Below are 23,038 nucleotides of genomic sequence, written 5' to 3'. Positions count from 1 at the left end.
CCGTGCCTTCTCTGAGTTACAGCGGGGCTCCGTGCAGCACTGCATGTCCATATGATGGTTGCGAATGGAGCTCACTTTTCTTCGTCCAAAAAGACACACCAAAAAACATCCAAATACCTCCATAGTGCTCCTCTGTAATGTCCCTCTTGTATTGAAGCCCCAACATGAGAAATTGTTCCGAAAAAAATTAAATAAGTCTATATTTTAAGCTTGTTTGTAGCGGAAGCTCCCAGTGTTGCTCTGCCGGAATTTTGTGCGATTTGCGGAGCCGTGAACTAGGTGTCAATGCAAATTGCGCGAGATTTGGACGGACCAGCTTAAAACATAGACTTATTTAATTTTTTCGGAACAATTTCTCATGTCGGGGCTTCAATACAAGAGGGACATTACAGACGAGCACTATGGAGGTATTTGGATGTTTTTTGGTGTGTCTTTTTGGACGAAGAAAAGTGAGCTCCGTTCTCAACCGTCATGTGGACATGCAGTGCTGCACGGAGCCCCGCTGTAACTCAGAGAAGGCACGGAGGACTCTGAAACTTCTCCCAGCCCTTAGTCCACATGAGGGTGAGTAGATAATGAGTGAAATTTGAATTTTGGGTGAACTATCGCTTTAAGTCTCATTTTAAGATCTGAGAGGAGAAAACAGGTGCAGCTCTCTGCGGTCTCTGACTCAGGAGTGTGTGTGTGGTGTAGGATGTTCTCACCCAGCTCTGACAGTAGCTGGTAGTGGGCCGGCTCGGGAGACAGCCCTGTGATGTCATCGCCGCCCGCTGGCCCTTGCAGAGTGAATTCAGACCCGTCGCAGCTCTGCAGGGACGCACACGCCCACATTCACCCCACAGGCACATATTAAGCATTTATCACACACAGGAGGAAGAATAAAGTAACACAGCAGTTAAACATGATGCAATGTATTATGTACAAAACTCAAATATTTGGACGTGAACACTTTAAATCATTTATGACCTCTGACACCCTCTGAAAACGAGATATAGCAACCGCACTGACAAACATGGTCGGGGTCATCGTTCCCAGGCTTGTTGCATACAGTATGCATATTGCTGGCTCAGACCACCACCACTAAGCAGCTGAGAGTGTGAGTAGGCAAAGTGTGGGTGGATTAGATTTCAACACAAAGGGTGGACAGAGAGAGGAGCTGCACATCAAGAATTTTCCGTTATATTGTAGTAAATTTGCGCTGCGGTTCAGTTCAAAATCTCTCTGCTTCTTCATTAATGCTTCTTACGTAATATCCAATTCCCCACGGTGGATCATTAAATTTTCAGCTCATTTAATCTCATCCATCTAACTGGCTTTGTCCTGCAATAACCCCTAAAATCTACCCTCGTTGGACTGCTACTGGCACAAGGGCAGCCTGACAGGCAGGTCACAGCGCCACTGTTGTGAGGCGAAGGGAGGCGGTGTGTGTGTGTGTGTGTGTGTGTGTGTGTGTGAGGAGACGATGGCCACCACGGGATGTCACTGTGACACTGAGCACAGCAGAGGGGGGGAGGAGGGGGCGGGGTGTCGGCAATGCTTGCAGTTTTAGTGATGCAGATAGAGGTCTGGGACACAGGAGAGTCTAGTTCACTTTCACACACAAACACAAACACATATATACTCTTGGTTTCATCCACGCATCATCTTTACGTTTCTTTTTTTGCCATCCTAACTGACTGATTGTTTTATCATGACAGTTCTTATTGTTTTTTATATTTTATGTTTATTTTATTGTGCTTTTATCTAATGTATTTCATTGTAATTGTAAAGCACCTTGGCTAAAGGTGCTATATAAATAAAGCTTGACTTGACTTAACTTGACTTGACAGCAGTACATTTGTAATTATTATTAAGTATACAATAATAATTAGGTAATGCACTACTAATAATGGTTTAAATAGTTATAGACGAATAAAAGGACAGGAAATCTCTCTACTATAATCATGTGAAGTAGTTCTTTTATACAGTTTACCTGTCATGTGGAGTGCTGCCCAGCCAGTGTGACTAATCTGAAAAGATAATCCCCGATGATGTCAAAGTGATGTCATTAGGGTTATCTCAATTAAGGCTCAAGGCTTTAATACAAATTCATTGTAAAAAGCCTGTTTTATAAATGGGAATGTGACCTACATACAGCAAATAAATACAGAGAGAATATTTTGCATTACAGGATACAGGATACAGTGTTTTTAGAGTGTACTGCACCGATTGTATCCACTCTCTCATTCTGTGTCCCCAGACTTTATGCAACACTGACGTGACGGAGTAGCTCCGTCAGGTGTTACCAGCAGCTTCAACAGCCACAATGCTTTCCCATAACAGTAGCAGCCCCCCATTGGAGCTGCTGTTCAACAACAAATGAACAGTCGTAATACGATGGAAGAGCATCAGTGTGACACCTGTCTCCATGCTGACAGCGTCTTGGCTACTGACCAGGAACTGGTGGCTGGTGTCCTCATAGCGCTCCTCTATGTCCAAGGGCTGGACCTGAGTGTGGGAGATGCAGGAACAGTCCTGGTGGAGGGGAGGAGGGGGGAGGGAGGGAGGGAGGGAGGAGGGGGGGTACAGGTGAGACATGCCGTAAAGGACAAAGAGGAGCGGAGAGGAAACATGGAGCTTTGGAGGTAGGGGCGGCAGTGGTGGTGGTGGTGAAACGCTGCCTTTGTGGAGGGTGGAAGGGACGGGGAAGCAAGCATCTGCAAATACACGCAAGCTGTGAATGCACTCACATGGCTTTTTATCGGAAGTGGTGAGTGGAGAGAGAATGAGAGTGATGATAAGAGGCAACAAAGAGCCAGCTGACTGACTGATGTGTCCCAACAGAGCCAGATAAGAGCTGCATACATACTTAGATGTGCCTATTAGATGTGAGAGATGCACAGTTGGATGGATAATATTAATACTTATATTTCCCAGGCTACATTAGGATTCATTATGAAAATGCAGATGCAAAGTGGTTACACTTTTTCAGACAGGCTATATAAAGAATATCTGGAAGCTTACAACTTAGAAATCTGCTAATTTGACAAGAAATAACAATTGGACTGATTGCTTTTGAAATCAATGACTGGTGCATCCATATCTTTAAGCTCCTCCACTTAATAGACTCCTGAATGTATCATATCCCACCAGGGGCACCAGCATGAGCCATCTGATTCGTGACTATCCATCATCTACTTGGTCACAATAAAGCGCAAAGAGACACAAAGCAAAACAAAAACAAAAACAAGAAAAACAACCCTAGCAGCGTTTTATTCTTACCAAGAAAGACATGGAGTCCTTTTGGCGACGGTAAAACCACAGGCTTTGGCATTCATCCGCTCACAGGCTGCAGGAGGAGACCGAACCGCGATGGAGCGAGGCAGGAGGACGGAGAGCAGCGGTGTAATATGAGACACACACACGGAGAATCCCCAACTAGACTAGAAAGCGTCCAGCAGCAGCAGCGGCAGCAGCGGCAGCAGCATCCATCCAACCTCGGCCATCCACCCATCCACCCGTCGGCAGCTTACCTGGCTGCATCAACCGATCTACAGATCTGAGGAAATAAAGAGGAAATCCGTCCGGTCCAGTCAGTCAGTGCAGCCGTAGCATCGGAAAAAAAAGAAAATCCTGCAGCCTTTAGATATGAGTATATATGTGTCTATTTAGTCAGTTGGCTTTTTGTTCATGAATCAAAATAGGTCATTGATTGTTGATAGTGGCGCAATAAGACATCACTTGTGAACCGCAATCCCCCCCCAAAATTGTTGTAATTTCCCAAGATAATTATGAAATTTAACTCCTCTCCAAGGTTAAGATTAACTGCAGCCATTTTATTATAATCAGAAGACGAGCTTTATTAATGTCGCCACTTAACGTGACTTTTACATAACTAATCCATGTTTTTTGTGTGTAATTATTTCACTATTGGACAAAAATACAGGGCATGCTGCACAAAAACACTCACTCTGTAGGAGCCAAACTGGCGTAAATATATTTTCTTGGATTAATACATTAAACTAAAGTTAGCTAATTTAGGAACTGGATATTATATTTCTGGTTGGTTATTTATTCAAAAGTAGAGGACACGTAAAGAAAGAGAGAAGGCAGCTTAACTTACCTCCTCCCGTCGACAACAACAGCTTCTTGGTGTAAACAAGTTAAAAATACAAAGAGCAGCCTGAAAACAGAAACAACGTTTTATTTAAAAGGATTCATCTTTTACCATTTTTTTGTGTCAAAATGATCCGCAGTTAGTCAAAGGTAACGCGTTTATTCCAGTAACGGACGGCACAATGCCCGCAAAGCGAAAAATGTAATCTTGACAGGACTTTTAATTTGACACCGACGTCTGGCGCTTCGTAAATACGTCACCAACCCTCCTCTGCTGCTGCTGCTGTCGCGGCTTGATGACGCGTGTAGCCTTTAGCTTTCTCCCTCCCTTCCTTCCCCTCTCTCTATTGTTTGAGGTTTTTTAGCAAGTGGGGTTTGACGGACACCGCGTGCTCCGCTGGGGCTGCCCATGTTGTGGAATAACATCGATATAGGGTAAGTTTGGCGATAATCGATCATCTTTCTTTGATTTCTATCATGTTTTCGATGCTCACACCGCGCGAGGGATGCTCCCACTTTGGGCTCGTGACGGGTCCTGTGCCACAGACAGGCAGCTGTCAACCTCACCTACAGCAAAACACGTCAAACATTAGCTCACACTCAGGTCTTCATCAATACTAATAATACTTGTGATATTCAAAAGGATGTTATTAATGGAGAAATAGTCAACTTACCTATAGATCTATAGGATTAATCCCTCTTATTGGTAAATGATAGCTGGCCCTGCGAAAACATTGCTAGCGTTAGCTCACACAGGATATTTAAAAACATCGGTGATCCGTATCAGTATTACAGGGCTCCAGACTGCCCCTAAATGGGAGCATTTTGCCTATTAAAATAAAAAAAAATTCAAATTAAAACTTTCATCTTCTTTGCCTTTGCCTTTTTAAAAAACAAAAACAAAACACTGGTGAAACGTGGAAGGGGCAACTCACATCTGGTATCTGTCATTACAGGTGTGTGAGGATCATGAATGAAAAGAAAATGTAAATATATGCTTTGTAAGTTGATTTTCTGTTTGTGGTCCTAAAATGTTTAAGTTAGGGGCCACTGTGTGTAGTAAAAAAAAAAAGTCTGGAGCCCTGTATTTATAGTATAATAATAACCTATATAAAACATATGATATCTGTCATCTATGGAGAAATGAATATGAATCCTCCCAACATAGGGTCTTTCATTTTAATAATCTATGAAGAAGCACTGAATTAATAGTAAAATCTCATACCGCACCAAGGTTGAAGATTATTTAATAAGTTTCATTGTATACAGTATGTTATAATATTTATTTTCATGAATTAAAGTCATGACAATTGAAGACTAGTAACTAAGGATTAATTAACACAACCTCAGTTATATTTTCTCCATCCATGTGTTTACTGGCTAATAAAGCATCTATAACATCCTAGTTAGTTTATATTAGTTAAAGGCGATGCCACATAGAGGTTAGTTGTTGTTGATGTGAGCTGCCAGTGTGATCAGATGTTGTTGTGGTGGTCGCATTTTTTTCCTTCTTCTTCTGGCAAGGCAACAAGGAATGTCTGCTGATTTTACAGTCAGAGGTTTCTGGTTATGCAGTCCAACCCTCTCAGGTCCAGTCAGTGTCACATGGCGCCTCAGGCCCTGTCCAGTTTGTTAGATCAACGCTGGGCCGAGGAGAGTGCAGATGCTGTGATGCAGCACAAATAGAAGCGAGGCAAATTAGAAACGAGGACGAGCCAAGGAGAACATCTCCAGCAAGGTCAGGTTGGCGATTCAGGTGTGCACTATGGATGAACCACTTGTGGTCTTTGGCATTTCAGATAGTGACATTTCCACTGCTGCACGAGTTGTGGGTCACTCTGGATGGGAGCGCCAGCGGGATGCTGCGATTTAGACACGGACGGAGATGGAGTCTGTGAAAAGCTGATGTAAGCAGACAGTCCCTCTGGGACAGCTGGGACAGACCAGTGTTGTCTGTGCTGCTGCTGCTGCTGCTGCTGTCTGTGCTTCACGGAGTTGCATGCAGAGCTTCACTTGGCATCTTACATCACTTTATTGTGCAATAATCAAGACAGTTTCAAGTTACAAATATCTGGGCATTTGGTTGGACGACAAACTGTCTTTTAAAACTCATATTTCCGATCTTACCAAAAAACTTAAGGGAAAATTATCATTCTTATATCGTAATAGATCTTGTCTGACAATGGAATGTAGAAAAGAACTTGTTCAGGCCATTTTCTTATCTGCACTTGATTACGGTGATGTCATTTACATGCATGCTGCTCTCTCTACATTGAAACCCCTGGATGCACTTTATCACTCCTCTCTTCGTTTTATTACTTGAGATGTGTTCCGAACCCATCACTGTGTTCTTTATAATAAGGTTGGATGGCCATCCTTAACTGTAAGGAGGGAACAACATTGCATGGTTTTTATTTACAAAGCTTTACTTGAAATTTTACCTGTTTATCTTACCAGCTTAATCTCACTTAGAATGTGTAACTTGCACACTCGTTCACAGGACACCTTGGTTTTACAAATTTCCCAGTATCAGGACAGAATTGGGGAAGACTGCCTTTCAGTTTTATGCCCCCTAAAAGTGGAATAACCTACAAAACTGTCTGAAACTGGATCATCTTATTTCCTTAGATAGTTTAAAAAACTTATTATCGAATGTTTTACAACCTGTATGTAATTGTGGATCATTTCCTTGATGAATTTGTATATTGTATAATTGTGTTTTTGTAATCAGGGCGTCATTGAAAAAGAGAGCTCGCTCTCAATTGACCTTCCCTGAATAAATAAAGGAGAAATGAAAAAATCTCTCATCATAATTAAGTGTCAGTTTCAAGACTGTGGTCAGAATTTCCCCTTGATGCTCTGAACCACAGGAAACTGTGTGTGTCCATTAATGTTGGCCACAAACATCCTTTTAATAATAAAAAAAAACAACTTTATCTAAAACTAACTCAAATATTTGATTGTTTTTGTTTAATGAGGTTGGGTAATAATAATGTCAGTGCGTAAAAACACAACAATTTCACATATCATTTATTGTATCATAAACTAGAAGCTGTCTGGCTGTGACAGTGTTACTCATGAGATGAATCACATGTCACTCTGACAGGATTAGCTCTGGCATAAAGAAGAAGCGTCTGTACATCTGAAATACGTTGCTATGATAAAGACAAACAAAACGCATGCAGCATTTCTTTATAATTAATAAGTATGACTAATGTGATTCCTGTATCTTTCAACCGATGGGTCGGTACCTTGTGTCTGTCTGCTACTGTATGCCTCTAATAGTTGATAGTGCATTTAGGCTGTAGCATTGCGTGCATCACACTAATCCTCTTTATGGAGCAAACTGTTTCAGCTTCACCGTTATGTAAGCAGAGGCTGAGTGTTGCCCAAGGATTGTGTCTTTCCACAGGCATGCTCACTGATATACACACACACAGATGTGTACTGTATGTGTGTGTGTGTGGATGCTTGCACAGCTAGAGGCCAAACACCAAGGTCATTGATGCAGATGGAGCTATGCATGACCCAGCACAGTACAGTCTTTTTGAAGCAGCCACACATTGTATTGTCCTATTTTTTTTTTAAAGAAAGAAAGAAAAGCCGGTTTTGCAGCTTTTTTGTTTGTTGTTGAAATACAGTAGAACAATTAAGCAAACCTCAGTCCCTTTTTTTTTTAAAGAGCCACTCACTCCACCAATTTTACACGAAGTTAAATTGGCCTATCATGAGCAGTTTGTACGCAGCCTGTGAAAGCAGCTGTGTAACGTCTTGTCGCTCTGGAAGGAGCTTAAAGTGGGTAAATAAATAACCTCAGTGATGTCACGGCGATTTCATGGGGGTTATCTCAGTCAGGCGTGGAGATGGATTTTGAACAGAGCCAGGAGGTGTAGTGCTCAAAAGATGTTGTTTTCGTTTATCAGATAGGAAGAGGATCTGATGAAAGATGCTATCAAGTTGCATTGTGTTCAGGATTTTGGCTTTTGCCGGTTCAATTTGTCTCAGTAGTACTCTACCTTTAAGATAAACAATAGCAGCCATTCATTCATGTTTTTCATGTTTCCAGCAACAGTGGGTTTTCTGAACAGTTACAACCACTATGACATGTGACTCGACGAGTAACTAGAGAGAAAAAAAAACCTCAGAGTTGCTGAACACTTGACAAAACATCTCGCCAACTGCGGTGCCATGATACAATACAGAGACCAGTACATGTTCACAGCTGTTCAGCACTCATCCTCCCAGTGTCCTCTGCTGGGAATCCGTCCCTTTAAGACAACACATCCTGTCTCATTCCTCCAGGAAGTGGGAGGCCTCTCCAATCGCTCCTTGGCCCTCCCACCCTGTTAAAACAGTATGTGGCACACATACGATGGGAAATGAAAATGCATCTGTGTTACAGTCGAGCAGCTGGCTTTGCTTTTATGACTGTATTTCTCATGTGGACTCTCAATAAATGACCTCATGTTCCTCAAAAAGCCAAAGTCATGTCAAATTTTAGATGGGAAATCTGTTTTTGAGATTTTACAGTTTTCACACCAACACAGATTAGTGATTTCAGTGTCCAACAGCAAAACACAGAGGGAGGAATGGCGTTTTCATTTGGCTTTAAATGTCAGTAACCAAGCAGGAACTGGGAAATTAAAAGTGTCATCCGCAGCTGAGTCAGATAAGCTCCACGGTTTTTGAAAGAATTAATCTTTGTCTTTGCCCAAATTGCTTCTCTGATACCTTTCACTTCCCTCCTCCTGTTACAGGTAAAGGTGTGTGCGGGCACCACCCGACCGTCGGCGCAGAAACAGGATGTGATGTCACAGCGAGCGCTGCTTCCATCTTTCTGTCAAGCTTTGAGTTTGTGAGTGGGGAGTTCCTCCCCGCTCCGAGGACAGGGACATGTTTGAAGTCAAACCCCGGGCGGTGGAGAAGAAGGAGTCCAGCACAGAGACAGGTAGGAGCTTTATGCTGCGTGTCATTTTAGTTCTGCAACAGAGTTGTTTTTGAGGCAAATGCAGAAACTGCTTGCTGAAAAACGGGAACGCGCATCAGCGGTTTTGCATGAATTTCCCTCTAAAACAACTCTGTCTGGTAACGTTGTGTTATTATCTCATAGCGTGGTGAATGTGCAGGTCACAAATTGTCCACCAGAGCGTTTTGGAGTTGTTGGATTGTGTATTTGATGAGTTTGATGAGGGAAACCAAGAAATCCCATGAGCCTCCGTAGCGTAGCTCTGAACAGCTCGCGGCTCTGCTCCGCCGTTCTAAAAATAGCTTGCACCGATAATTAAAGCTAATAAACCTACTGCTATGACTATAGGGATTATGTCAATGGGCCAATTTGCCAAAATGTTGAACTATCCCTTTAATTAGATGCAAATAAGTAAAAAAAACAAACAAAAAAAGCAATATAATATTGCCGTTATAAATCATCCTGCTCTATAAATTGTCATCGACCTCTGCTGCCAATGTCACGCTGCCCTGAGCTACAGTCTGCTGTGTGTTTGGGCCTGATGCTATAGTTAGACCCATCTGTCCCAGTAAACCACATATCTGCTCAAGTGGAAGGACATTGGCTTGTACAGTGTCTGAGCCAAGAGAGCACACACACACACACACACACACACACACACACACACACACAAACACACACTCTCATATTCAAATGCTTTCAGCTCGTGCTCGCTGTAAAAATACAGTCACTGCAACCTGATGCTCTTGCTCTAACCTGACTGTTGCTGTTTTTGTTTGACAAAATAAAAGCACCTCATATCGTTCAGCTGGTTTATATTTATTTTATACGGTTTATATTCTGCAACCTGAACAGCAACACACTCTAAACACACACCCATCTGCTGGCATAATTCCTGGCCAGTAGGAATTATGGGTAATGTAGGCACCACTGCATAAAATTTAAATTGGTGAGCTAACACGAGAACTATCTGTATGTTAAAATTGATTTATTTCAAGTTACAGTCCCACAAATATAATGACTTGTTTGCTTTTCTCTGTTAAATACCTTTGTTTTTTTAATTATTATTATTAAAGTGACATGTCATCATTTTAGGGGTTTATTCTGGACATTTTATAGTCAAAAATGAATGTATTTTAATCTACATGTTCGATTTATGTGTCCTCTAATCTAATAGATGAGGGTCTGGGCAGCAGTGGGAGGCATCACGGCTCGGTGGGCTCGGGTTCGGCCGGTTCTGGCTCCGTGTACCTGTCGGACAGTCAGGACTGGGTGGTTTCCCCGAGCTGCTCTCCTGACGAAAGCTCCGGCCAGCACACCGCCATCTCCCCCATGCTGGCAGAGGAAACCTTCCGCTACATGAGTAAGTGTCTTAAGTTTATTCATATTTCTCTTTGTTGTCATTTGGACAGATAAGACACAGTTGTGTGCAAGTTATTTTTATATAATAACCATAACGACCATATTATAATGTCCCTGTTTGCTTTCTTCTGATTGGTTTAGCCTGTGGCGACATCGCCGAGCAGATGGTGCGTTTGAGTGTCTGAGTGCATTAGACACGTGAGGGATTCATTTTATACAGCGCGCATCATCTTCAATTAAAATCACAGGGATTTACTGTGGATATTATTGGGCACAGAGGCTGTTATTGTGTTTATTTGTCTTTTCCTGTGTTTGCTAGACAGCTCTGACACTCTGTGTGTGTCTGTCTGTGTGTGACAGAGAGAGAGAGTGAGAGAGACAGTGAGCAAGAGGAATCCAGAGATCCAGCCAGAGTTAAGTGTAGCTGAGTTCAAAGCCAGGGCTCGAGTCACGGGACAGAGAGTGATGAGGAGGAGGGGGGGAGGCAGAGTGGAGAGATAGACGGATAGAGGATGAAGACGGGACAGTAGAGAGAAGAGCGCAGAGCCATGCCGGTTTTAAACATCCACAATGAGGATCTTTACGATAACTTTGCTGTGGAAGGTGAGCGGAGGCGTCCGTGTTTGTTTGTTTGGTGTTTTTACTGTAGCAGACTTGAGAGAGAGAGAGCGAGGGACATGTGAGCCGGTGTGACAGCGGAGGCAGCTGCAGTCAACGTCTGCAAGGTCAGGCAGAACGTGACGGGACAGAGGGCGGAGGGGAAAGTGAATGTATGTGTGTACAGTAAGTAAAAGCCTCGGGAGGACAGGAAGTGGCCAAGTCTGAGTCTGTGCTTGTGTTTACATTCAAACAAGTTGTGGTATGCAGCGGGAGCAGCGCTGACAGTTGGATTGACTTCCTGTTTGTTTGTTTTTTTAGCACACATGCACAAACTACATAGAGCTGACCTGGTTTTATTCGGCAGATGAAAACACTCTGTCTGACATTATATTAACTAATCCTTTTGTTAATGTTTGACCCACATAACTGCTACAAAGTTTGCAAAGGAAGGAAGGAACACAGTCGGTGCAAAGTGGGACAATGAAATGTTCCTGCACGGACAAAGTTTTTGTTTATATTTCTTTGTATGAAATGTGGCACGTGTGAGAGAAGGGCTACAGTGAGGGAGTCTGGGTTTCATGTTCCTCGCCGTTCCACTTCCTCGCAGTGTAAAATCAACAGCGGCCTATTAATAGAGCTTGATGCACTCGCACAGACTTGCACAGGCTGATATGCGAATTTGCACCTCGTCACCCCTGCAACAAATGACATCTGCAGAAATGAGCTGCTTTGACATTTACACTAAGCTGACAATGTTTGAATATAATACATAATATCGGTGATACAAGCAACTCGGATTTCACATATCGAGTTTTTGTGTCATGTTGTGAAATCAGAGGAGGAAGCCGTCTCACGGATTTGACGCACATGCTATTTAAAGCCTGGATATTACAGTTGCTTACCGATGCAGTTTAGTGCAAATTCAGAGTATTTGTTTTAAAATTTAATCATGTTTATTGTTAATTTTATAATTTTAAAACCCAGATCTTGTCAGATGTTGTTTCTTATTGTTGTGCATCTAAGTTTTGATCATATATTTGCGTGTCCTGTGTCTCCGGCTGCAGGAGGAGATGAGCCGGTGTTCACATGTGGACAGATTTTAGAGGATCAATCTGTAATTGATTCTAATGCTATCTACCGGTAGGCTGGTAACCTCTAGATCTGACATCACGTGTGTGTGTGAGCGTGTGACTTACAGAAAAGCTGCTGAAGAGTTCAACTTTACAAAGACATCAATACATTTGACAAAACTGAATTAATTATTATCTTGTCCTCAGCCGTGACCTTTGTCTCCTACTTCCACATGGAGTTGAGCAGAGCGTTTTGTAGACATTGAAATGACTATTTCTACCTTTAATAATTGATCATTCGTATATTTTTGTGTGTTAGTAGTAATAATAATGACATTATGCCTCTGAACTGATCAATAAATAATCGCAGCACCTACAGCTGTTGCAGCTGGTTTATGGTGCCAAAGGTCCAACCAGCCATGAATCAAAAGCTTCACAGTGATTGTTAACAAGTCACCCATTGACCATTGTACTTTGTGTGTCTATGTGTGTGTGTGTGTGTGTGTGTGTGTGTGTGGACTTTCCTTTTATGCGGTTTATTGTGGACAGAGTTCACACACTTTCTACTTTCACAATCAACTTTAGTCTATGATCATGTCTGCACAGTGTGTGACTGCACTGCACTGCACTGACTTTTGGTACATTTTATTATTTTAAAAGAAGAATTTGGTAGAAAATGATGAACCCAGAGTACAGACATCATCATTTACACAACACTGAAGGTAACGGCATGTGTGTGTTTCTGTGTGTGAGCGCGTCATATGGTAACATGAGCGATTATGTGCATTGTGTGTGTGTGTGTGTGGCTGTACAGTATCTGTCTTCCTGTGTGTGTAACAGGAGACGGCTCTGTTGGGCAGAGGGTATTTTTAACTGCTGGTTGTTGGAGCAGACAGAGTGTGTGTGTGGCGTCCAGATCCAGAGGTCAGTGTGGGCCTCAGATTACTGGACAGCAGCTCTCATCCCGCTGAGCTGCTGCTTCACTTCAGGCTGCTCCTGACTGGACATTTTAATCCCCACTGTTTATTATTTACACTAAGTTTTACCAAACAGAGAAAGTGTTTGTTGCAGCCCTAATGTTCTTATATGTATAACTGTATTAAATAGACTAGGACTTCTTTTAAATTCTTTTTCACCTCCCAGTGCCCTGTTAAAGTGTTGACATCTGTCCTCCTTAGTCTCTAAAAAGTCAAACCCAACAGACGGTTCAGTGATTAGAGATGCCACTTTTCTTTAAACAGGTGGAAGTGGGAGCAGTGCAGCGCCGGTGACACTCACTCAGGTGCTAAAATCAAAACCAAGCTCGTGGATGTGTAGATCCTCTGACTCCACAAACTAATGTTTCTACAGTAAATGAAGTTGATGTATTGAAGCTTCAGCTTTCATTCTCTGCTCTGCTACATCGGTTTTTCTGTCTTTCTTTCTTTCTTTCTTTAAAAAAAGCTGTTTACTTCTCATTTCACCTGTTTGAACTTCTTCCCTCCTCTTTTCTCTCTCCTCTATCCCTCACTAGCATATCTTGCTTTGGAGCCCTCCTCTTATTCCCACCCCGGCTCTCAGAGCCTCTCCAAAGGTATCTCCCTCTCTCTCTCTTTCTTTCTCCCTCTATCTGCCGGTTCTGCTCTGCAACTGCCTCATTTAGCTCCAGAGTGAGAGAGGGGCTCTGGTCCACAGACCTGGAGCCCCTCTCTGCTTGTTGATGTTCCTGCATGTAGATGGCAGCAGCAGACGAGAGATTTGTGTAGTGTAGATCTGCAGTCTGCCGCTGTAGGCCGCTTGTTGTAGTGCTATCTAGTGTATGTGTGTGTGTGTGGTGTGTTTTTATGTGTGTGTAGGGCTAATTACTGTCAGACCACTAGCAGCCACATCGCCATATTGTGTGTTTCAGTAATTCACTTCTACACAAACCGTGATGCTGGCATGACATAGATGTGTGTCCGTTAGTTGGGGTGATACAGTATGATGGTGGTTTTTGTGTGCAGTTCCCTGACCGCACAATTTGCATGCACATGCCGCTGTGTGCTTGCTAGATTGCATGTGTGTATGTGTGTGTGTGTGTCCGTGTGTGTGTGTCCTATAAGTAATGTTTATCCTCTGATCTTCTGACCAGTCCTCAGTGCCGATCGTGTGGAGCAGATGACCAAGACCTACAATGACATTGAAGTGGTCACACACCTTTTGGCTGAGGTGGGTGTTTCCTTACATCTGACAGTTTTTTTTGTTTTTTTTAATGAGGTTGCATCTGATTGGTTGATATTGACCCCCCCTGGGTGTCCTGTGTTCTTATTGGACAGCGGGACAGGGACTTGGAGTTGGCAGCTCGGATTGGTCAGTCACTCCTGCAGAGAAACCACCTGCTGCAGGAACGCAATGATGCCGTCGAGGAGCAACTAGCACAGGCCCTGGACCAGGTAGCGTCACCTTTTAAACTTTAAAGGGATAGTTCAACATTTTGGCAAATTGGTCCATAATCCCTATAGTTTTAGGAGTAGGTTCGTTACCTTTAATTGTTGGAGCAGAGCCGCAAGCTGCTCAGAGCTACGCTACAATACCGAGGCAAAGGGGATTTCTTGGTTTCCCTCATCAAACTCATCAAATACACAATCCAACAACTCCAAAACGCTCTGGTGGACAAGTTGTGACCTGCACATTCACCACGCTATGAGACAATAACAGAATGTTACCAGACAGAGTTGTTTTAGAGGCAAACGCAGAGACTGCTTGATGAAAAACTGACACGCATCAGCGGTTTTGTATGAATTTACCTCTAAAACAACTCTGCTCCTCCCAAACCAGGTCCATCAGCTGCAGCATGAACTCACCAAGAAGGACGAGCTGCTGCGGATGGTGGCCATCGCGTCGGAGGAGAGCGAGACCGACTCCAGCATCTCCACCCCGCAGCAGCAGCCTCAGCCGCTGGGAGGAACCGCCACCGCCGCCGCCGCGCTCAGCCAGCTGGAGTCTCTGCAGAACAAGCTGCAGGACCTGGAGGAGGAGAACCTGTCGCTGAGGTCCGAGGTACGAGGCGTTCGCAATGAATCACTGGGACGGAAAATGACAGGAAGAGAAAAGGAGAAGCGTTAGAATATAAACCACACATTTGAGAAGTCAGTATCATCACTGCTACAAATTCAGTGCAGTGTAAGAGGAAGTGGATAGATGTATCCGTCTAAGTAGTGTTTTTATGCATATGTAAAATTTGACTACCTTTGTTCTGACCTTTGAATCGTCCGAGGTTTGTTAACTGACTGGTTTTCTGTAACGTCTCTGTGACTGCAGGCGTGTCAGCTGAAGAGAGACACCATCACCTATGAGGAGAAGGAGCAGCAGCTCGTGAGCGACTGTGTCAAGGAGCTGCGTGAGTGAAATACAGACACACGAAAGACACATTCTCGAGTGTGAAATGGCTGTTTTTAGACTTACATTGTGTGTGTCTGCTCGTTCCCAGGTGAGTCCAACAGCCAGATGGTGTCTCTGACAGATGATCTGTCGAAGAAGAACGAGGAGCTGCTCAGACACCAGGAGGAAATCGCCCAGCTGCTCTCCCAGATAGTGGAGCTGCAACACAGAGTGAAGGAGGTGAGAGAGGAAACACTGGTCCAGATAACAGTGTGGGGCCTGTAAATCAGGATTTAAATCAGTGTCATAGTTGATAAATTGCCTTAATCTCCTCCCTTCAATAGTTTCTCTTCGGTTAAAAACAGTTTTTTAGAGAATAAAAACTTGACTGCAGAGAGCTGATGCGAAATGACTGAATGCAAAGAATTTAAATTGATATAAAGAAATATAACTGATTCACACAAACCCTTTTTTTTCCTTTTTTTTTATTACTTTTACTTGTTTGAGATGTTTAAATGCTTGTGTTGTCTCTGTAGCTGGCTCTGGAGAAAGAGGAGCTGAGGATCCATCTGCAGGCCTCCAAAGATGCTCAGAGGCAGCTCACAGCAGAGGTACAGTCTCAATCAATCATAAATAACCAAGAAATATTATTAAATAAACGAATAAGTAATTAATTTAATTTCTGATGATTGATAAGCAGTTGTTCCAGTTTGTAATTATGTTAATTTAGTAAAATCCATTACCAGCTTTAGCAATTACATTGACCTGACAAATTAATTTGTGTGAACTTTCCTTTGCTGAATTAATTGCTGCATAAAAGAACAATTTCAATTGAATAACCACTACATCTGTGTGTGTGTGTGTGTTTGTCCCAGCTGAACGAGTTGGCAGAGAGGAACATCGAGTGTGTGGAGATGCTCCATGAGTCTCAGGAGGAGATCAAGGAGCTCCGCAATAAAAACACTCCCTCTGCCGGGATGAGACGGCACCTCTCCTACGGCCTCTACCCCATGGTGAGAGAAACACATATACGGGGGATACGGATGACGAGCTCAAGTGTCGCCATGAAAGAAAACGTGTTGGTTTACGTGGAAAAACTCGAGAAGACGACGAGTTGACGAGCTGTGTGTCTTCCTTCCTGTGTGTTTGTGCAGGACTCCCTGGCAGCAGAGATCGAGGGCACCATGAGGAGAGAGCTGAGTGTGGAGGAGGAGACTGCCTTTCAGGACCAAAGGTGAGAAACTATAATCAAGCTCCTGGACAGTTTGTTTTTCAATAACCTCCGGTGTAGTGGCCAACGGTCTTTTGATAAGTTGTGGACTGTCTTCACCCTGCAGAATATCCCAGAAGCGAGTTTTCCAAACAGTCCGCTCCGTCAACGCCTCGGCATCACGGCCAGCTTCAGCCACGCCTCCGATCCCCGGCTCGGGACAGAGCTCTCTAGTGATGACGGCACAGCCCTTCCAGTCTCAGGGGTAACGTCACAAACTATATCAGCTTCCTATCCTGTTTCGCATTTCATCAGGGTTCCCACTCTTTTCTTGAAATCATTTTCCAGGACTTTTGCAGGACATTTTCAGCTGCTACAGTCTGACAGACATGTTATTAGGCCATACACGACGTCGCCCCATCCCATTCATGCTTTGGAGAGAAGTTGTAGTACTTTATTTTGTACATTCAACCAGTTTGTTTCTATATTTGAAGAGTTCATTTGCAAAAGCAGATAACTCCGTTTTTAAAAAATTCCAGAATCTGCATTTTTTATTTTTTATTTACATAAGGTGATATCAGTTAAACCAAAGTTGAGTGACTTTGAGACGTAACAAAACAGACATATCTCAAAAAAATAAAGTTTTATTGAAAAGAACACTTTGCAAAGAATAATTACAAAGCTCAGCTCATTTTTTTCAAAATGGCACTTATCTGCTTTTGCAAATGAACTCTTCATTTATTCTTTTCTTTCACCCCAAGAAATTTGATTTAAAGATGTGCAGTCTGTGGCTCCAAATTATCAATGAAATAATATCTTACATGCTTAGAAATTAAGACAAATTTATCATAGAACAACGCAAAAACATGTTGTTTTTGTTTTTAAACTGCACTTAAAACAGCTCTCTTTTCTCGCTGGGCACATCTTTGGAAAAGAAATCCTTAGTGGGGTCTAAAAAAGTCAAACAGAGCTCTGGTAGCTGATAATTTCCCAGGACAACTCAGGCTTTTCCAGGACATTTTACCCTTTTTCTCAATTTCCATGTGTTTTCCATGACTGGATAATTGATCAACCATTCACAAATGAGTGTGTGTCTGTGCAGGGAGGAGGTGCGAATGGGCCAGCCGGGCTGTCCGGGCGGAAACGACCTCACCAGAGCCCTCCACCGCCTGTCGCTGCGACGGCAGAACTTCCTGTCGGAGCGGCAGTTCTTCCAGGCGGAGCGCGAGAAGAAGCTGCATGCGGAGGACGGAGGAGAGGCCAGCGGCTGCAGCTCTCCGATGGGCAGCGTGCTCTCCTCCTACTCCAACCTGTCGGAGCTCTCCTTCAGCTCCACCGTCTTTAAGACCTTCCTGCCTGAGAAGCTGCAGATCGTCAAACCCATGGAAGGTAACGCGACATCCCGCAAACTCAGACTTAGTAAACTCACCTGATCTAACCTCCCACAGCCCTCCCCTCTTCCACACTCCTTCCACTCCTTACTCACAACAATTTGCTATGCTTTCTGTTACTGGTGTGATGCATATGTGGAATTATTTTTGTTATTTTTGTTCTCATGGCTATTATCATAGGTGTCACCATTAACTACTATTATTATTATTATCATCATTATTATCGCATCATTGTCACTCGTACCATATCAAATACCAGATTATAGGCCCACACACACACACTGACACACTCAAACCCTTTTTGTCGCGGCCCCCCCCCCCCCCCTTTTTTCCTTTTTTTTCTTTTATATATTTACATAGGCTATTTTCCCCCCCCTCTTTCTCTTTCTCTCTCCTTTCTTTTTTGCTTGTTTAGTTTGTCTTTTTTGTCTTGTTCCTGTGTTACTTTGTTGTTGTCATTTGTCTGTTGGTAATTTTGTCCAATTATGGTGTCACTTGTCTTGTTTTGTTTTACTTCACAATAAAAAAAAAGGAAGGTAACGTTTACGAAACAAAAAAACGAATCCAACGTTGTGTCTCCAGGCTCTCTGACGCTCCACCACTGGCAGCAGCTGGCCCAACCGCACCTGGCCACCATCCTGGACCCGCACCCGGGGGTGGTGACGAAGGGTTTCCGCCCGCTGGCTCAGGACGACGTCTACCACCTCTCGGACATGGAGGAGGACGAGGAAGACGAAGAGCTGAGAGGAAAAGGGGAGCGTGGCGTCCTGGAGAAGGGGGCAGCAGAGCGAGGGAAAGAGGACGAGGAGGAGGAAGAGGAGGAAGGCGGGATCACCTTTAAGGTGCGCTACACGTCGACGCCGGAGGAGAGGAAGGAGAGGAAGCAGTTGGTGTCGGTGTGTCTCCCAGCCCCGCCCGGCTCCCCCAACGTGCCGACGACGTCCTCCTCCCTCAGATCGGACCCCTGTCTGACTCCCAGACCTCGTCCGGTCGCTCAGACGTCCAGCCCGTCTCCTCAGACCGCAACACGAGCCCCGACGGCGCCGGTCCAACCACAGACCCAAATCTGCACCTCAGCATCAGCATCTACAACAACAACGATAACAACAACGACAACAACATCTTCCTCTGGTAAATCCTCACTATCTACTACTACTCATCTGTCCTATCAATTAACAGCAAAAAGCCCCCAAAATATACTTTAAATTATAAATGATAACGCAGTGTAATAAAACTCACAGTGATTTGATTTGATTTGTTGTGTGTTCAGTCCAAAATCCAGGGAAGTGTCAAAGCTCCACCTTCTCCACCTACACCTTCACCACCTGCCGCATCCTGCACCCCAGTGATGTCACACAGGTCACAGCAAGGTGAGCCGAGCCGTCTGTAAAGCATTGAGTCAGAAAACAAAACAAAGGAAGTTAGCAGCAGGTGGAACATTTTTGTCACCTTTTTTATGAATGCTGTTATGTTAATTTGTTTTGGGCAGAAATTTGACATTTCTTTGAAACTATAACTGGTGTAAAGCTTAAACTTAAAATAAAAAATATATAATTCTCCAATATGATGAGAAAAGCTTTAAGGGAATTTTATATGGAAAGTACTACATTCACAAATGTAATGGTCCTAAAAAAAAACAAGGATTCAGGAATTCAAAATAGAAATCTGCCACTATAAAAACCTTAAAAAGAAGAAAGGACTCGCCACACTGACGAAGAGCACACTGCTCGAAACGTTGTCCCTTTTATGTACAGTAGTCCTCCAATAAATGTTTGTATACTTGGGAGCTTCTACAGTGTGGCGAGTCTTTTCTTCTTTTTGATGTTCACCTCCCTGGACTCAGCACCTGGTTGCACTTCTGGATGTGCGTGAGCCTTTTTTGTTTACTATAAAAACCTTAGACATCTATAAAGCATTAAAAAAAATCTGAATGATTATTATTATGATTATTTGAAATGATAACCCCCCTTTTTCTTCCTTTTCATTTCAATTGTGTAAATAGATGGACTATTATGTATATCATTTGTTTGATTTTTTGGTTTTTGATTGTGTTTTCTTCTCTCTCTCTCTCTCTCTCTGTTGTGTCTGTGTCTGTGTTTTCCAGCTCTCAGTCCTCTCTCATGGCCAACACCCCCAGCTCCATGAGGACGGGGCCCAGCACCCCCGTGACCCCCTGCAGACTCAGCCTGGGCGACTCCTTCCCCCCCCGCCGCCCCCCCGCTCCCCCCGTCTGCAGCCTGGCCAAGCTGGTGCTGGAGAAAGGCATCTCGGCGCAAGTATCCACCGACACTCCGCCCTCGTCCCCGGCCCAGCCGCGCAGAAAGCCCCTCTTCCGTTTCCTCCCTCAGACGCCGCCCAACTCCCCGACCCACTCGCCCTGCCCCTCCCCCGTGCCCGCGGCGGAGTCTCGCCAGCAGCACCCGGCGGACAACTTCCTCGCCTCGCGGCCGGCGGAGCTTTTCCTCCAGGACGTTTACGGCTTGAATCTGGGCCGCGCCCCGCACCCCGACCTGCCGAGCACCTCCCAGGAAACCCCGGGCCGGACCACCAGGCTCGACCCGGTCCACGTCGGGCTGGTGGAGCGGCTGCGGCGGCTGGGATTCACCAAGGTGCTGCACGGCTCCGAGTCTGAGGCTTCGGCGCCCAGAAAGGATTCTGCCACTTTTGTTTCCGCGGGCGGAGGGAGCTTATTGGACGGGCTGAGGCGCAACCAGAGCCTCCCGGCCATGATCGGCGCCCGAGCGGGAGCGGGAAAACCGGTCGGTCACCCCACGCCTCCTCTGCATCCCACCTCCCTCGCCCTCCCCCCGCCTCCGTGGGGAAACCCTAGAGAGCAGCGCCGGCATCTCGCCTCCTTCTCTCATGTCCCATCATCAAGCTCAAGCTCAGCCAAACACTGAAGAGAGGGACGGACTGCTCCTTTACAACTCCACCCCCCTCCTCCTTCCTCTCATCTCTCCTCCTTTCTGCCTTCTGGAGAGAGACGAGTCAGGGCATCGATTTGGCGAAACAATCCCTCCTTTGTACGACTTCATTTTAAAGCACAATTTAACTTTACTGACTGTTTTTAGCGATACCGCAGTGTCTATGTGTGTAGATGTTTGCCATGATGCTAGTTGTTACGGCCTTAGCTCGCCTCTGAACGGGTTGTTCAGCTCCGTACCTTTTCAGTCGTAGTGTAAAAATTAGGTTCTGTAGTTTTTCCTTTTTTTTTTTTAAGGCTCTGGGATGTTCAGGCGCAGGTAGCGGAGAGAGAAGGAACGTACGTGTAAGTGATTGATGGTTTGTGGAAGTCGATTAAGAAAAGAACGAGAGTTAAGGCACAGTAGAGCCATAAAAAGTGTTAATTCAAGAAGGGAAAGTAAGTCTAAGGTGAAAGAGGAAAGATGGACTGAACATCAAGAGTTTTTTTTATCTATTCCAAGGGCTTGTTCTGTAGTGAGCTGGAAAAGCTTTAGTATGTAGTCAAACAGCATCATGGTGGCCGACTACATGATACCCATTACACGGTGACTGGTTTAAGAGCATCCGTCTGGGCACATTGAAATCTTTACAGTCACCATAGAGGGATTCATTCAGTTTGCTTTTATTACTTGACAACTGGACGACTTAAGTGCTCGCTGGCTGAACAGCGTACTGCCAGCCCCCTGACACGCCAGTATTCATTCATATTATGATATCTTTTATTATAAGAGACCATTGTTGCACAGATGTCTGGTGACAGTCCGTCCACGTTTCCCTTCCCATCCCCATTTTTTTCCCCTGCCTCCTTGCAAACGTCTGCATGCATGACACATCTGAAGCGACCATGCCTACAGGTTCCCAGCATGCACCCTGTCGGCAGACGGGTGGGGCCCAGGCTGAAGGCGAGGTCAAAACCAAATCAAGACACCAGGCAAATAGAACGAGAGAGAAAAACAAGAATAAGATCTACCTTCTTCTTCAGGTCCTTGTGTTGTGTGTTTTTAATATGACGAGGCCTTATGTGGGAGCCAGCACTGTTATGATTTGTGTTCCTGTTAAGCCATGTTTGTATATATGAGTTGCACTCCGTGGGGTTTTGGAGGATTTTTGAGGTTTTTGAGTTCATTTTAGGACCACTACTACTTGGTTGGAAACATTTCACCGCGGCGCTGGGCTTTAAAATAAGAAACTTTTCATCCTTCGTGTTTATCTCAGGCCTGTGGGATGTTCAGGTTCAGTCTGTTCAGATGGAAAAAAACCACTGACATCATTTTAATTATATATATCGCACACTGGTTTATTATGAGTGGTTGTTTTCTGTTTAAAATGGACCTTGGGGGTTTATCTCGAGGATGTATATGGTTCACACTTTAGCCAGCAACTAGGATTGTTATCATATTTATTCAATATACTACTTTAACACCACATTATCATGCTTAGAGCTTTGTGCTTGACCCCTGTGACCCTTCATCAGTCCAACCAGACTCCCGCACTCAGTTACTGCACTTTTACTTTTAATTAACCTTTGTTTTACACTCACTATTTGAAGTATTTAGATTCTAACATGAAGATTTAGCATAGTGGGTGCCTGTTTTTATCATGTCAGCTAACAATTTGTCATAAGATTTTAATATATGTAGCATTTTTGTCTCTTTTTTTTTTTTGCTTTTCATATGTAGAGGCCCACAGAAGGGAATCCAACTCAAGCCAAATGTTATTTTTATTTCTGAAGAAATGGACGACTCTGGCTTGCACATGTGTATATGAGACGCATTTTGTCCTAACTCGCTGTAACATATTCAACAATGCAAGAAGAGCTTCAGTTTAATGTTTTCTATGTTTGTACAATGGGGGGAGAGAGAAGGCACATTCAGACTGTTCATATCGATCGGTTATTTGTAGTCATATCCTACTTCCAGTAAAGCGGGAGGTTCAGGTTTGTGTCGTTCTTTGGTTAAAATATAAACTGGCTTGTTCATGTCTCTCCTATAAGATCATGATCCTCTGTAAACTATGGGTATTATACAGTTGCCTCTTTTTT

General features: G+C 44.0%; 2 protein-coding genes across 6 annotated transcripts in view; one reads left to right on the top strand and one right to left on the bottom strand.

Moving 5' to 3' along the window:
• stradb (STE20 related adaptor beta) overlaps positions 1-4,416 on the bottom strand; it is a 9,666-nt gene extending 5,250 nt beyond the window's left edge. Inside the window, exons 1-4 of one of the 2 annotated variants that reach the window (XM_085796181.1) lie at positions 4,103-4,416; positions 3,262-3,538; positions 2,434-2,514; positions 705-807 (exon numbers count right to left, since the gene is read on the bottom strand). In XM_085796181.1, coding sequence (XP_085652307.1) covers positions 705-807; positions 2,434-2,514; positions 3,262-3,273 — 196 coding nt within the window. In that variant the 5' untranslated portion in view covers positions 3,274-3,538; positions 4,103-4,416. The remainder of the gene's footprint in view (positions 1-704; positions 808-2,433; positions 2,515-3,261; positions 3,539-4,102) is intronic. The other variant, XM_085796191.1, reaches the window with a different exon arrangement.
• trak2 (trafficking protein, kinesin binding 2) lies at positions 4,381-23,038 on the top strand. 4 transcript variants are annotated; one of them, XM_085796141.1, is made up of 17 exons: positions 4,384-4,530; positions 8,853-9,043; positions 10,239-10,424; positions 13,607-13,666; positions 14,204-14,280; positions 14,388-14,504; positions 14,890-15,111; positions 15,373-15,451; positions 15,542-15,672; positions 15,969-16,043; positions 16,308-16,445; positions 16,587-16,666; positions 16,770-16,907; positions 17,745-18,031; positions 18,616-19,164; positions 19,304-19,403; positions 20,138-23,038. In XM_085796141.1, the coding sequence occupies exons 2-17, from the start codon at positions 8,989-8,991 to the stop codon at positions 20,931-20,933; spliced, it is 3,090 nt and encodes a 1,029-aa protein (XP_085652267.1). In that variant the 5' UTR covers positions 4,384-4,530; positions 8,853-8,988; the 3' UTR covers positions 20,934-23,038. The 4 variants fall into 4 exon arrangements, with proteins under 4 accessions (XP_085652275.1, XP_085652267.1, XP_085652284.1 ...); XM_085796149.1 differs by lacking the exon at positions 13,607-13,666 and having other exon boundaries at positions 4,381-4,530; XM_085796158.1 differs by lacking the exons at positions 4,384-4,530; positions 8,853-9,043; positions 10,239-10,424 and adding an exon at positions 10,788-11,026.

Source organism: Trachurus japonicus, chromosome 2, assembly GCF_045865225.1.
Source record: "Trachurus japonicus isolate A0001 chromosome 2, Traja_1.0".
Taxonomy (NCBI): Eukaryota; Metazoa; Chordata; class Actinopteri; order Carangiformes; family Carangidae; genus Trachurus; species Trachurus japonicus.
The sequence above is the reverse complement of the archived record's forward strand: the minus strand, read 5'-3'. Positions and strand labels throughout refer to the sequence as shown.

Bases quoted from the DNA above. Each gene is read 5' to 3' on its own strand.
- trak2 (XM_085796141.1), top strand. From the start codon at position 8,989: ATGTTTGAAGTCAAACCCCGGGCGGTGGAGAAGAAGGAGTCCAGCACA. The intron at 15,112-15,372 runs GTACGAGGCGTT...CTGTGACTGCAG, and splicing joins ACCTGTCGCTGAGGTCCGAG to GCGTGTCAGCTGAAGAGAGA. The intron at 15,452-15,541 runs GTGAGTGAAATA...GCTCGTTCCCAG, and splicing joins CGACTGTGTCAAGGAGCTGC to GTGAGTCCAACAGCCAGATG.